Source organism: Enhydra lutris, unplaced genomic scaffold, assembly GCF_002288905.1.
Source record: "Enhydra lutris kenyoni isolate GAN:26980312 unplaced genomic scaffold, ASM228890v2 scaffoldscaffold13, whole genome shotgun sequence".
In the NCBI taxonomy this organism is placed as follows: domain Eukaryota; kingdom Metazoa; phylum Chordata; class Mammalia; order Carnivora; family Mustelidae; genus Enhydra; species Enhydra lutris.
The window spans coordinates 41,456,733-41,472,878 of NW_019154097.1; the positions used below are offsets into that span (position 1 = coordinate 41,456,733).

The 16,146-nt window shown below is 40.3% G+C and overlaps 1 protein-coding gene across 1 annotated transcript in view; it reads left to right on the plus strand.

The window, feature by feature from the left end:
- LOC111146247 (S-adenosyl-L-methionine-dependent tRNA 4-demethylwyosine synthase-like) overlaps positions 1 to 16,146 on the plus strand; it is a 204,297-nt gene that overhangs the window by 71,704 nt on the left and 116,447 nt on the right. Inside the window, exon 10 of the mRNA XM_022501708.1 lies at positions 6,213 to 6,331. Coding sequence (XP_022357416.1) covers positions 6,213 to 6,331 — 119 coding nt within the window. The remainder of the gene's footprint in view (positions 1 to 6,212; positions 6,332 to 16,146) is intronic.

Here is a 16,146-nt window from a genome sequence, read left to right on the forward strand (position 1 = left end):
TTGTCCTAGAGGGACATCTTATTATACTGGACAATAAGCACACATATCATTGGCTCCAGAGAGAGACACTGTATCTTCTAAGGCCATTCACTATACAAACCTTTTTGAAAAGATAGTCTAGAATAAAGGCAGTCAGTGCTGCTTGCATGAATTTAGAGAGAGACCCATGGAGTTCTGTCTCCCAACACCCCATCTCCATTCCTCCCCCTGCACCCCTGTCCCCAGATTGATGTGCATAAAGCCTGCCTGGGGATGGTGTCTTGCATTCATTCAGTGCGGCTCTGCTGGGCTGCGGCTCTATGTTCTTGGGCTCTCATTTGCCCTGAGGCCAGGAATTCATGGATTCCTAACTCTGAGGCTATCTATAATTTCTGCCCCTAGATTTATAACATAGATTTAATTCTAAGTGTGTATTACCCTCAGGTCTTTTCCTTTTCCATCCTCGTTATTTACTAATTTTCAGAGGGGAGAGCACTTCCTTTCAGAATGTGTTATCTGAGGATTTGTGGTCTGGACAAGGGGTATAAACCCCTTTCTCCCTCTTCCTTCCTACTATGCATAACTCTGAACCCAGGAAAACACAAGAGGCACCAGATGAGAACTTTGAAATATGGTAAGAGGAAGGCTAACTGGTTTGGGACTCCAGGAGTGGAAGAACGATAGGGCAGTAGGATGTTTTACATCTGTCTGTCTAAAGAGGAAGGCTGAGACCCCACATTTCCTAATCCTTAATTTAGCAACAGAAAACCACCTAAGGAGGCTCATTAATGGAACGGAGATGACAGAGGATAGGGGTCTTACCACATCAGTAGTATGATCTATAAACAGCATAGCTCGATAGAATTTACCTGATCTGAACAACAGAGCAAACCACAAACAGGATAAAACTAAAGTAATCCACATCATAATACCTTAGAATTAATGATCTGAAAAGTAAAAAATAAAAGATCTTGAAAGAGGTTAGAGAAAAATGATGTATTAGTATTTATTTGACATCAGATTTCTCATCTGAAATCATGGAGGCCAGAGGGAAGTGGTACACATTTTTCAAATGTTGAAAGAAAATACGTGATGAGCATTAATTCTGTATCTGGCAAAACTGTCCTTCCAGAATGAAGATTGAATAAAGACATACATGATTGAGAACAAAGAATTTGTTGTTTGCTAATGTGCCCTTAAAAACTGGCTAAAGGAAGTTCTTCTAATGAAATGATACGGATTATTGGAGCACAAAGTCAGGAAGAATGATGGAAAGATCAGAAATATGGGTATGTGCAGGAGATGATCATTTTCCTGATGATTTTTAGAAATCATATTTGATGATTGAAACAAGTTAAAGTACCACGTAATACTCAGGGCAATGATATTTCATTTAAAAGAGGAAAAGTTAAAGGGAATGGAAGTGATATTTCCACACTTCACATGAGGTATAAAATGTTAGTAGCAGCCGACTCCGAGAGTCACGTATATAGGTAAGTGTACACGCACACACACACACAGATATACGCAGTATATGCAAAAGTCCTGTATATATGCAAGACTCAGAATAACTTCTACAAAACTATGCAAAGAACAGCCAGCAACTCTGACAAGAGTTGACAAAGGGATACACTAAAAGAAAAAAACCCCAAGATAAATTAAGATGGAATACTAAAAGTGTTAGGTAACCTGCAGGAAATCAAGAAAAGAGTAATGGGTATGAGAACAAAAAGGACACAAGCAGGAAACAAATAACAAAATACCAGACCTGAGGACTAATAAATTAGTGATTGCTTCAAATGTAAACATTCTGAAGCTTTTATTTATTTATTTATTTATTTATTTATTTATTTGAGAGAGAGAATGCACAAACAGGGGGAGCGGCAGGACGAGATGGAGAAGCAGGCTTCCCTCCCGCTGAGCAGGGAGCCCACTTGGGCTCGATCCCAGGAGCCTGAGATCATGACCTGAGCTGAAGGCAGAGGCTTTAACCCACTGAGCCACCCAGGCACGCCTCAAATGTAAATATTCTAAATACATGAACCGGCGGAGCAGGTACAAGACATAGGACCCCTGGGGCGCAGGGGGGTCTTAGTGGGTTAAGCCTCTGCCTTTGGCTCAGGTCATGATCTCAGGGTCCTGGGATTGAGCCCCGCATCGGGCTCTCTGCTCAGTGGGGAGCCTGCTTCCCCCTCTCTCTCTGCCTGCCTCTCTGTCTACTTGTGATCTCTGTCTGTCAAATAAATGAATAAAATCTTAAAAAACAAACAAACAAACAAACAAAACAACAACATAGGACCCCAGAATACATTGACAAGAAACTCACTTCAAACCCAGTGACGCAGGCAGGCTGAGTAAAATGATAGAAAGATTCATAGCACGCCACCCGTAACCCAGAGAGCAGGATTGCCTCTATCAAGTCAGATTAAGCAGACCACCGAGCCAGGAAACATACTAGAGTCGGAGAATGACGTTTCATAATAATAAAAGGATAATCCACACTAAATGAGGTTACATCAGACACTGGAGGCTTAGAGCTGATGTAGTTGAATGGAAAAACCTTAAAAAAATAAAAATTCACAGTTACAGCTGGGGACCTTTTATTAAAGAGCACCCATGTGAGCGGGGGGAGGGGCAGAGGGAGAGCCTCCCTGCTGAGTGCAGAGCCTGACGACCCCGAGATCATGACCTGAGCTTGATCCAAGAGTCAGATTCTTACTGGCTGAGCCACCCAGGTGCCCCTGTAGTTGGGGACTTTGAAACCCCTTTCAGCATCTCCTGGAACCTCTTGACTGAAAATCACAAGGACAGAGAAAATCTCAGCAACACTAGTAACTAATAGGATCTGGTTGACAGATAAAGAGCATCTTACCCAGCAACAGCAGAATATACACATTTTCGAGTGCCTGTGGAGCACCGGCCAAGACAGACCGTGTCCTCGGCCAAAGAACAAATCTCAGTGGATTTACAAGAATTGAAATCATTAGGTTGTTCTCTGACCGTAATGGAATCAAGCTAGAAATGAATAATAGAAACAAAAGAAAATCTCTGTATGGAAATTGAACAGTGCATTTCTGAAAGCCCTGGGCCACAGAAGAACTTGCAAAGGAAACGGAAAAATCCGTACAAGCGGATGACAGTACCGAGAAACCAGATGTGGGAGGTGAGTCAGGCAGGGGTCCGAGGGAGGTTTACAGTGGCGAGTGCTTACGCCGGAAATGCGGAAGGAGAGCGAAGCAGAAATCGATGAAAATCTGAACTCGTGGACATGTGAATGGGAATCTAAATGGGAATCTCAGTAAATGTTGGTAGGTTAGAAGACACAGTACGGAAGACTGTCGCTTTCCCCAGACCGATCTACACGTTCCATGCAGTTCCTGCTAGAATCCCGGTGAGGGTTCTGTAGAAATAGACAGACCTACTCTCAGATTTGCAGGGAATGGTCCTGGCCCTAAAATAGCTTTAACAGTGTCGAGGAAGAGAAATAAAGTGGGAGGAATCCTACACCTTGATATTAAATCTTAGTGTGATGGCTGCTCAGCGGGAGCTTGCTTCTCCCTCTCCCTTTGTTCCTCCCCCTGCTTGTGCTCTCCTTCCCTCCCTCCCTCTCTCTCTCTCTCTCTGTCAAATAAATAAAAATAAAATCTTTGAAAAAATAAACTTCACATCTTACATAAAAATTAACTGAAAATGGATCATGAACTAAACTAAAGCTATAAAACTTACAGAAAAAATAGTTATTTTATTTTTAAAAGATTTTATTTATTCATTTGACAGAGATCACAAGTAGGCAGAGAAGCAGAGAGAGAGGAGGAAGCAGGCTCCCCGCCGAGCAGGGAGCCTGATGCGGGGCTCGGACCCAGGACCCTGAGACCATGACCCAAGCCGAAGGCAGAGGCTCAACCCACGGAACCCCCCAGGCGCCTGAAAAAACAGCGCGCCATCCTTCTTCTCGTGCGCCTCTGTCCCTTTATCCTTTTAGCCCTCCGGTATTCAGTGTGCACAGCACCCTCTGGGAAGTTCCCTCTGCTCCTGCAAGGCCAGCTGGCTTGGCGTCCATCTCGTGGCCTCCGCGAACGCCTGGTGGACACTTGGCTTTTCTCTGCTTGCCCAGCATCTGGGCCCTGGGCCTTTTCGTGTTTGGGGAATTCCTGTGACATTAGCTTTGTTGAGCGCAAGGACCCACTGCCTGCTTCAGAAGCTGAGGAGGAGAGACACTGTTGCCTGGTATCTCGGGCTGGCGGTGGGTGTAACGGTATCATGTAGGGTGGTGCTTGCCTTCGCCTGAGACTGGGAGTGTGAGGTGCGTGAGGACAAGGACCTGGGTCACGGACACCTCATGCTTGGGCTCATGGCAGTATCCTCTGCTTTGCAGGGCCGGTGCCGGTGGTGTGTCCCGAGCGTGATGGCGTCTGAGGGAGTGAGGGCTGATCCTGCTGCCGGCCGGCCGTACTTCTGCCTTTCTAAAGATTCTGGGAGCTGTGGGGTCCTTTTAATAAATCCCTTTTCTTTTCAGCCACAGTCAGTTTCTGTTGCTTGCAGGACACTCTTGATCGATTCAAATGCCCTATTGCAATAGCATTACCCATTTTGCCCCCCCCCTTTTTTAAAGATTTTATTTATTTGACTGACAGAGATCCCAAGTAGGCAGAGAGGCAGGCACAGAGAGAGGAGGAAGCAGGCTCCCCGATGAGCAGAGAGCCCGATGCGGGGCTCGATCCCAGGACCTCGGGATCATGACCTGAGCCGAAGGCAGAGGCTTTAACACACTGAGCCACCCAGGCGCCCCCCATTTTGCCTCTTTACTTGACATTTCCTCATACTGGATCATGGTTGGGGGCTCGGTCTTACTCATTCTTGTACATTCAACACCCGTCCTTGAGGTTCATTACCTTCTCTGTAAATAATGGAATCTTCAGGTCCTCAACTTCGTTTCTCCTTTAGTGCTGGTTTCCCTCAGACTTTGGCATTTGGAAGGCTTTTATTTTTAGTTTCCGGTGCTGTTTGCAAGATTTGAATGTTTTGTTTGCCTTTTGGATATTTTACTGGGAAGTTGAAAGAGAATTTGTCATTACCTTGAACAGTATTTTTTCTTACTTTTCGTTATGCAAGTACCAAGTGAGATGGACAAGGGATCCTTTTTTATCAGGGCAAAAAATAAGACTTTGTGATCAACCAACATAGTAATCAAGCTGGTAGATTTTTTGGTAATTTTCTTTCATTGTGGATAGGATTATAATATTAGCACACTGGTATATATATATCACACACATGCGCGCGCGCACACACACACACGCGCACACACACACACACTCGGGCTCCTTGCATCTCCTTGTTTGTTTCTGTTGTTAATTCAGTCGCACTTCAGTCGCAGCTGAGATGAGTCAACATCAGAGTTACCTTGGGTAGCTCTGTTTTGACCCTCCAGTGGGAAGTGCCTTTGAGCATACCTCCTTAGCACCCTTCCTCTTTTCTCCACTAATAGGAGCCAAGTCACCATAACCTTATTTGCATAGCTTCCCCCCCAGATTTCGCTCTTACTGATATCCAGCCTGTCTTGCAGAATTTCTAGATGGATCTTTCTGATGAGACCTCAGAAAGCTTGGTAATATCTCGTGATTCTAACCCTAAGTTGATCTGCACTATTTCTTCAACTTTTCATTCTTACTACACTCACCGTGGTTTTACAACTCATATATTAAATAGTGTCCTTTTTGGGAAAAATATGTCTTTTACGTTCATGCTGCTTGTCCCCTTAACAGCCTCAGTATGTTCAAGTTCTGCCCTTCAGTTGACACAGAATATACTTCAGGATGCATTCCCTTATCCACCCTCCCTTACTCAAAGCAGAGATACCCTTTCATATGAGTGCTGCGGCCCTCTTCTTGGAGCCTATCGTACCTATCCCTTGGTTTTCTGTATTATTGGACTAATATTATTTGAGGCAGTTGAATGGATTTGAACGTGCAAGCATCAGTGGCCTTCTCTATAGATCTTTCAGAGTTAATGAATCATAGGTTTATTTCACTGGGTTTCAGAAAACTTAAAGGACCATCAAAACCCAAAGCACCATCAAAACACTATGATGTTAATTTTCTGCATCATGCCAATACCAGTAGGGGTATTTATGGTTATGAAATGCACATTTTTTCTTAAATATGATGTACTTGGTGTTCTGTTTCCTTGCCTTGAGGATTTTATCCAGATTATCATTTGTTTTTTCACTTTCACAGTCGATGCTCCGAGGGAGAGGAGGTTGCTATAAACATACATTCTATGGCATTGAAAGCCATCGTTGCATGGAAACTACCCCAAGCTTGGCTTGTGCAAATAAATGTGTCTTCTGTTGGCGGTAAGTAAAAATGAATGGCTGTGGTGACCAAATATGTAACCATCTGTAATAATCAATTTCTGTTCAGCATTGCACACAAATTTACTTAAAGCTCTGCTGTTTCTATAATTAACCCCCCTCTTCATTCCTAATACATTCATGCATTTGGTTGTTTTTCCTTGATTAGTTTTATCAAGGGTTTGCCACTTTTTGTCTTTCCTGAATCCTCTACATTATGTCTTTGTTTTCTTGTTCAGTAATCTACTACTATTTTTTTTGACCCCTCTTCTTTTTTTTATAACTTAGATTGTTAACTCATTAATATTAGTCTTCTATAAGTCTTTAATCAAAAATTTTCATCTAAGTACTTCTTCATCTACATTCCATAGATTTTGATTTGTTAATTATTTTTAAAAATTTTCAAAATTTGAATATAGTTGACATACATGATAGTTTCAGATGTGCAGCGTAGTGATTCAACAAGTTTATGCCCTACGCTGTGCTCACCATGACGGCAGCTCTCATCTGTTACCATACAACACTGTGACAGTACACTGGACTGTATCCCCTATTCTCTACCTTTTATTCTTATGACGTATTTATTCAGTAACTGGAAGCCTGTATCTCTCACCCCGCTCTCACGCATTTTGCCCATCTCCCATCCCTGTCCCCTTCTGGTCACCATCATTTCTCTGTATTTATAGTTCTGATTCTCTTTGTTTCTTTGTTTATTCATTTGTTTTTAGATTACAAATGTAAGTGGAATCATATGGTACATTTGTCTGTGTCTGTCTGCCTTATTTCATGTAGCGTAATACCCTCTATGTCCAACCAGATAGTCACATACGGTAGTGACTCATTATTTTTGTGTCTGAGTAATAGTCCATTGCACACGTCTTCCATTGTACCACGTCTTCTTTATCCGTTCATCTATTAGGGGACACTTGGGCTGCTTCCATATCACGGTTACTATAATGCTGCAGTAAACAGCCATACATACATCTTTTTGTTTTCTTTGTGTAAATAAATGCCCAGGAATGGAATTATTGGATCATATGGTAATTCTATTTATAATTTTTCGGGTAACCTCCATACTGTTTTCCACTGTGACTGTACCAACTTAAATTCCCATCAGCGGTGCACAAGGGGTTCTTTTTTCCATACCCTTGCCAACACTTGTTATTTCTTGTCTATTTTGTTCTGTTCTGACAGGTGTTAGGTGATAGCTCATGTGGTTTTGGTGCGCATTTCCTTCACGACTGGTGGTGCTGAGCGTCTTTTCGTGTGCCTGTTGGCCATCTGGATGTCTTCGTCTGAAAAGTGTCTGTTTAGGTTCTTTGCCCATTTTAAATCAGATTAGTTGCTTCCTGGTGTTGAGTTGTATGAATTCTTTATATATTTTGGGTATTAACCCCTTATCAGACACACCAGTCTCTTTAGTATTTTCTCCCAGTCCTTTGTCAGTTACTTTTTAATTTCCTCTTTAGCTCTTTGGCTCATTCTCTGCCTGACTAATTCTCTCTGATTTCGTCCTTGGCTTTCTTTTATTGCTCTGCATTATAGTGGTAGGAGAAGTGAACCGTCTCTATGTGTTCATTAAATACCTGTAGATTGACACCTTTATATTCTTGTTTTTTGTTTTGTTTTGTTTTTTTAAGAGAGAGAACTTGCAAGCTGGGTGCAGGGTCGGCGGGGTGGGGGGAGGAGAGACGGGGAGAGACAGAATGAGCGAGAATCTTTTTTTTTTTTAAAGATTTTATTTATTTATTTGATAGAGATTACAAAGTAGTCAGAGAGGCGGCAGAGAGAGAGGAGGAAGCAGGCTCCCCGCTGAGCAGAGAGCCCGATGTGGGACTCGATTCCAGGACCCTGGGATCATGACCTGAGCCGAAGGCAGAGGCTTAACCCACTGAGCCACCCAGGCGCCCTGGACGAGTGAGAATCTTAAACAGGCTCCACACCCAGCGCAGAGCTGGCTGCAGGGCTCTGTCTCACAGCCCTGGGATCTTGAGCCAAAATCAAGAGTTGGACGCTTAACTGACCAAGTCACTTTTGTATTCTTTGTCTCTGGCCCTAGTCTCCCTTCCGAGTTTCATTCTCTGTTTGCAGTTGCCTGTTGGATATTTTCTTTCCGCTGATCCCCAGGTCCTTCCACAGTGGAATTTATTATGCTGTCTGTGACCCTCCTTCTCTGGTTTTGTTATGGCACCATTAGCTGTCCAGTGGCTTAGGCTGAAAAGCTCTTCTTTCTCTAATTCACTGTATCCACTTGTATGCTGAATTCTGTTTTACATTCTTTCTTTTTTTTTTTTTTAAAGGTTTTATTTATTTGACAGACAGAGATCACAAGTAGGCAGAGAGGCAGACAGAGAGGAAGGGAAGCAGGCTCCCTGCTGAGCAGAGAGCCTGATGCAGGGCTCGATCCCAGGACTCTGGGATCATGACCTGAGCTGAAGGCAGAGGCTTTAACCCACTGAGCCACCCAGGCGCCCTCGTTTTACATTCTTAATATTTCACCCTTTAGCAAACAAAATGATTTAATACTTGCCAGTCTATGCCATTTCTTCATTTATCACATGAGCTATAATTCTTTTTTAAATTTATCGTATTGGTACAAGAGCTGTAATTCTTTTTTTAAAAATGGTTTTATATCATTGATCATAAAAGTTATCCATGCTTACTATAGAAACTTTTAGAAAATACTATAAGGTATAAAATATAAAGAGAAACAACTCTCTGTAATTCCAGAATCCAGACAAATCACTGTTAATGCCTTGGAGCATTTGCTTTCTTTCTCTTTTACCCCCCCCCCCCACCACTGAGTCTTCTTATGTTTTCAAAAACATGGTTGAAATCATTCTCTACTTTCTGTTTTTTATCCTGTTTTTATTTCTTAAAATATAAGACTCTTGCTCTGTCATTAAAGTCTTAACAGGCATAAACTTTTTGTTTTGAAATAATTCTGGATATACAGAAGACTTACAAAGATAGTAGAGTTTCTGTATATTTTTCACCTAACTTTCCCTAATGTTAATTAGGGAACATTAACTATGGACATTAACATTAACTATGGAACAGTTATCAAAACAATTATCAAGAATAATGAAAAGAAATTAACATTGGTGCAGTGCTACTAATTAAACTAGAAACTTTGAGTTTCATTAGTTTTCCCACTAACACCCTTCCTCTTTCAGGATGCAGTTTGGGGTCCCTCATCACGTATAGTCGTTAGACCTCTTTGGTTTTCTGTCGCCTGTCACCGTTCTTCAGTCCGTCCTTGTTTTTCATAACCTCAACACCTTGGAAGACTGCTGGTCACAAATCTTGTCTAATGTTTTCTCGTGGTTAGAGTGAAGTTATGGATTTTGGGAAAACTACCATAGGAGTGATATGACCTTCTCAGCTGGTCCTATTCAAGGGATACATGATAACATTCTGTCCTATTCCGGTGGTGTTAGCTTTTATCATTGGATTAAGAGGGTGTCTGCAAGGCTTGCTTTTTTTTTTTTTTTAATATTTTATTTATTTATTTGACAGGGAGAGATCACAAGTAGGCAGAGAGGCAGGCAGAGAGAGAGAGAATGGAAGCAGGCTCTCTGGAGCCCGATGCAGGGTTCGATCCCAGGACCCTGGAATCACGACCTGAGCTGAAGGCAGAGGCTTTAACCCACTGAGCCACCCAGGCGCCCCTAGGCTTTCAAGTGTAAAGTTACACCTTAACGTTTTCCCCCTTTGTGTAATTAATAAATATTTGGGAAGATACTTTGAGTCTATGCAAATATGCTGTTTCTCTTTAAGCATTTGCCCACTAAATTTTTCATTCATTGGTGGATTATTACAAATTATTACTTTGGTGTTCCACTGATTATTTTTTTTACATTTAATAATTGGACTGCTTCTTTAAGGAAGACTCATTTCTCCCTCATTTTAAAATTTATTATTATATTAGTTTGGACTCAAGAAAATCCAATACTGTTATTTACTTCATTGCTCATATTTTTCTAGCTTTGGCCATTAGTAGCTCTGTTGGGTTGGCTTCTGTGTCTTTTCTTGCATTTACAACAAACACTTGTGTATTATCTGATTCCAGAAGAGGTTCCAGGTCCAGCTTGTGTTTTTCCTGCCCAGCCTTGGGGTCAGCCACTTTTCTAAGGAACTCTAGTTCCTCTTACTGAAGAATGATACTTAGATTCCGAAATTTGGATGCTTGATACGCTCCTTTATATTGGGGTATTAGTGCTTCCAGGGCCTCTCAGCAAAGAGAAGTAGAAAATGTATTTGTATCTCTCAGTGTATATTAAAATACACAACTAAGAGTTTTTACTAGTATCTTCAACTCCCATCAGCATCATAGAGTTCATTCTATTATTCCTTTTGTGCTTTTTTGTAACTTTTTTCTTGGACAGTCAGGAACCCAGCCTGGCCCTCATCATCTACAACTTAGTAACTTCAACCTTAGTTATATGCATGTGAAGGACTTCAGAATTACAAACTCACACCTTTGTGAGAAATAAATTTATCGTAGGATGGATTTATCTGGCTTTGGCATTAGGATATTGCTAATCTTATAGAACGAGTTAGGAAGTGTTCCCTTCTCTTACGTTTTTGGAAGTTTGGGAAGAATTGGTATTGATTCTTAAAATGATTAGAGGAATTCACCAGTGAAACCTGTTTTGGGACTTTTCTTTGTAGAGAGGTTTTTGAATACTGATTCAATTACTTGTCATAATTTGGTTAAGATTTTCCTTTTCTACTTGAGTCAGTTTGGGAATTTGTATGTTTCTAGGAATTTGTTCATTTCATCTAGTTTATCTAATTTGTTGGCATATAGTTGTTTATAGTATTATCATGATCCTTTATTTCTGTAAGATTGGTAATGGTGTACTGTTTCATTTTTGAGTTTACTGATTTGAGTCTTTTTTTTTTTTTTTTTTTGCTCAATCTAGGTAGATGTTTATTGGTGTTGATCTTTGCAAGAACCAGCTTTTGGGTTCGTTATTTTTCTCTTATGTTTTTCTGTTCTCAAGTTTCTTTTGTTTCTATTATGATTTTTGTTATATCCTTCCTTTTGCTGCCTTGAGCCTAGTTTCCTTCTCATTTACTAGTATTTATGGTGTGTAGGTAGGTTATTGATTTTTTTTCATGTGAGTGTTTACAAGTACAGATTTCTCTCTGAGCACTGTTTTAGCAAAATTCTGTTCATCTGTAGTATTTTGTAATTTCCCTGTGATTCTCTGGTTGTTTAAAACTGTTGCTTGGGGCATCTGAGTGGCTCAGTGGGTTAAAGCCTCTGCCTTCAGCTCAGGTCATGATCCCAGGGTTCTGGGATCGAGCCCCACATCGGGCTCTCTGCTCAGTGGGGAGCCTGCTTCCCTTCCTCTCTCTCTCTGCCTGCCTCTCTGCCTACTTGTGATCTCTGTTGAATAAATTAAAAAAAAAAAAACAACTGTTGCTTAATTTCCACTTATCTGTTGGTTTTTCAGTTTTCTTTCTGTTCTTTATTTCTGCTTTTATTCCATTGTGGTTGAAGAAAATATTTTGCATGATTTCAGTCTTTGAGAATTTATTGACACTTGTTTTATGGCCTAACATAGGGTGCATCCTAGAAAATGTTCTATGTACAATTGAAAAAAATGTGTATTTTTTTGGGGGGGGTGTTTTGTTTTGTATTTGTCATGGGTATTATTGGATTATCATATTGTTCAAATGCACTATTCCTTTTTTGATCTTCTGCCCAGTTCTGTTATTTAAAAATAAGGTTTTTGAATTTTATAATTATTAATATGGAACTGTATTTTTCTTTTCGCTTATAAATTTTTGTTTCATGTATTTTGGTGCTCTTTTATTAAGTATGTATATACTTATAATTGTTAATATCTTCTAGATGGATTGATCTGTTTATCAATATATAATGTTCTTCTTTTTCTTTCCTAATGGTTTTTGACTTAATGTCTATTTTGTGTTATGTGAGTATAGCTACCTCAAGTCTTTTTCGATTACTATTTGCATTAAATGTTTTTCTTCCTTTCACTTCTGTCTGTGTCTTTGGATCTAAAGTGAATATCGTAGGCAGTATATTGTTGGATTTTTTTTTTAAATTCATTCTGCCAATCTCTGGCTTTTAATGTAGATAATTTAATCCATTCACATTTTGCTCTTTGTTTTTGTAAATTTTGTATCTTTATGTTGTACACCTTATTACTGTCTTCTTTTGTGTTTGTTTTTTGGTTATGTACAGTTTGACTCCATTATTGTTTCCCTTTCTATACATGTTTTGGTTATTTTCTTGGTGGTTATTCCTCTGGGGATTAAAACCAACCTCTTAAATTTACAACAGTCTGCATTTAATTTTCTTCATCTGTGGCAGTTAAGTTCTGTGGAGTTGCACGAATGCTGCATTAGAAAGTACTAAACTGACTTTTAGGGGGATAAAGGATTAAGTTCTTGGAGTCCTCTTGTCACAATGTATTTGCTATCTTCTCAGTATGTAACTTTGTTCTCTGTGTGTTTCTGTGTAAAGATGCCTTATTTTACATATACTTTTGATTCATTAACATTGAACTTATGGCCAATAGTGTTGTAATTCATGCCTGAATGAAGCTTATCTAACAGAGATATTTTCCCTGAAGGTACATCGTAGTTTCTTGTGATTCAGAACACTACACAGCACTTTAGCCTTGTGCTTGGGAGCTATTTGAAATAGCAACATCGCTAAGAAAAAGCACAGAATGCAAAAAGTGGGACATGAAGTTGACTGCCAAAAGAACATCGTTTGCAGTATAAAAGCTTAAACAAGAAGGCGAAGAGAACATTGTGTTGTTTGACCTCATTTGGGGTGTATGTACTAGACTCAGATTTTTTTGCTGCTCTGTGAATGACCATGAATGACCATAAATATTGACCTCAAGTATTGATTTTGGGGTTACAGATAAATTTTAGGAAGTAGGTAATTTTTGCAAATATGGCATAAGCAAATAATGAGGATTGACTTTATTTTGAACAAATACCACCTTTGGTTCAACAGTGTTCAAAAACTTTGCTCATACAAAGCTTCATTCCTTCTCCTTTGTGTTGTCACAGGTTACAGCTTTATGCATTATAGGCTTATTAACAGAGATTTATGATTATTGTTTTATACATTTATTTTTTAAATTGTATAGGAAAAAAGAGGTGCTAAAGTCCAAAAAGTTCAGTTATACAGACTTTTTTGTATTTGTAACAAGCTTTATGTTCTATATTTCTTTGTGTGGTGCAAGTCTATCTAGTGTCCCTTCCTTTCTGCTTAACAGGGCTGCTTTTAGCATTTCTCGTAGTGCAGGTCTGTTAGTGGTGGACTCCCTCAGCTTTGCTGCTTCTGGACATGCCTTGTATTTCCTTCAGCTTTGATGAATAGTTTTGCTAGATACGGAATTCTTGGTTGACATTGTTTTTCCTTTTAGCATTTTAAATATGTTATCTCAGTACTTATTGACCTACATGGTTTCTGCTGAGAAATGGGCTGTTAATCTTACTGAGGATCCCTGGTATGTGATGAATTCTTCTCTTGCTTCCTTCAGGATTCTTGAAGGCTTTGTCTTTTAGCAGTTTGGTTATGATGTGTCTTGGTTTGGATCTCTTTGAATTTATTCTGCTTGAGCTCATTGAGCTTGTTGGATGTGTAAATTAATGTCTTTTATCTAATTTGGGAAGTTTTTAAAGTTTTTAACCATTATTTCTTCGTGTATTCTTTGTGCCCCTTTCTCTGTTTCCTCTTGGGACTTCCATTAAACATATGTTGATATTCTTGGATGGTGTCGCACAGGTCCGTAAAGCCACATGCACTTTTCCTTTTCCTGCTCCTCAGACTGGGTGATGGACACATCTTCAAGCTTACTGATTCTTCTCAAAGCCTGCTCAGTCTGCTGTTGCAACCCTCTGGTGAATTTTTCATTTCAGTTATTTTACTTTTTAGTTCTGAAATTTGGTTTCTTTTTTTTTTTTTTTAATTGTTTTTATCTCTTAATTGACATTCTGTGTTTGTTCAGATATTTTACTTGGTTTCCTTCAGCTCTTTGACCATGTTTAAGACAGTCGACTTAGTCTTTTTCTAGCAATTTAAGTGTGATGTTTGTGCTTCTTCAGGGACAGTTTTTATTATTTTCTCCTGTGAATAGGCCATACTTTTCTTGCTTCTTCATATGCTTTGTGACGTTTTCTTGAGCCCTGCACATCTTGGAGATTATGATGTGTTAACTCTGGAAATCAGGTTCTTCCCATTGTTCAGGTTTGTTTTTGTTGCTCGCTCTGGGTTTTAGTTGTTTGCTCAATGAGTTTTCGAGACCATTTTCGTACAGACTCTGTACTGTCTTGGGTATGACCTGTGAAGCCTGTGTTTTAGCGTCCAGGGAATGTGTTGATGGAGATCTCCTTGAGCACCGGAGTGAAAGAAAAAAAGAGGAATAAAAGCCCTTTCCCAGTCTTTGCAGACTGACTGTGTGTTGGGGGCATTCCTTCAAAACTTGGCCAGGCTGTTGCCAGCTCTGCCTTTGTCTTCACTTCCTATTTGTGCTGAGCTTGAAATCAGTTGTGGGTGAAAGTTTAATGTCTTCTCAGGGCTTTTCTTAGCATGGATTCTGTCTAGGTGTGCAGTAGGCTTTCTTTATTCCCCGGTGTATGGGATGCTTTTCAGTGCTTTGACTCACCCGGTGCCCTTTCTCCGAGCATTTCTTTCCAGGCGTTCCGCTAACTGTTGTTTTCTTGAGCTGTAAGGCTGGGTGTAGTCAGCAGCAGGTCGTTTATTTATCTGCTGAGATCTGTGTGGAGTTCCTCTGTTTAACACTGTGGCTGCAGAGTTTTTTTGAATATAGATGGATGAATAGTATAATGAACAAAAGCCAGTCGTGTTCCGTTTGTCTGCCCTGGTTCTCACTATTTTGATGCAGATTGCAGCCGTGATATTGTTCTGTCTGTATATACTTAAGTTGATAGATAATATTAAAAAAAGACCTTTTAAGAAAGAATATAGCCATAATACCATCATCTCGTATTAAATCTTCTTCATCTCCTATTAAAGGGAATGCATGTATTTTCTTTTCTAGTTATCCAGGGCTATAGGAAAAAACAAACAAGCAGACCTGAAAAATATCTCTTTGGACATTCTGTTAAATCAGCGGTTTTCAACTGGAGCAAAATTGCTATTTTTCACTCTGTGGGGAAACCTTGGCCATTTGACAATGTCTGGAAGCATTTTTTTTTTTTAAGATTTTATTTATTTAATTGACAGACAGAGATCACAAGTAGGCAGAGAGGCAGGTAGAGAGAGAGGAAGGGAAGCAGGCTCCCTGCTGAGCAGACAGCCCGATGCGGGACTCGATCCCAGGACCCTGGGATCATGACCTGAGCCGAAGGCAGCGGCTTAACCCACTGAGCCACCCAGGCGCCCTGGAAGCATTTTTGATTGTTAAAGCTGAGGGCGGTATTACTGGCATCAAGTAGGCAGAGGTCAGCAGTGCTCTTAAACATCTTAGAATGCACAGGAAAACCTGTACAATGAAGAATTACCCAGTCCAAAGTGTCAGTTGTGCGGCCACTGAAAAGTCCTGTGTGCAGTGGGCCAGAGGGACTTTTCCAGTGAGAAGGACTGCGGCGATGTGATGTCGTTGGAATAAAATGATGCAGCACATCTCCTTTTTAGTCGTAGAGTCTGTCCTTATGAAACTTAAAATATTGTAGGATGAACATTTGCCAAAGAAAAGCCGTGGGAGCATGCGGACTGACATATCGGATCACGTAGTACTTAGCTCATAGGAGAAGGAATCAGGGGCTTTGTGTCCCAGTCCTGCATCACATTTTACAGT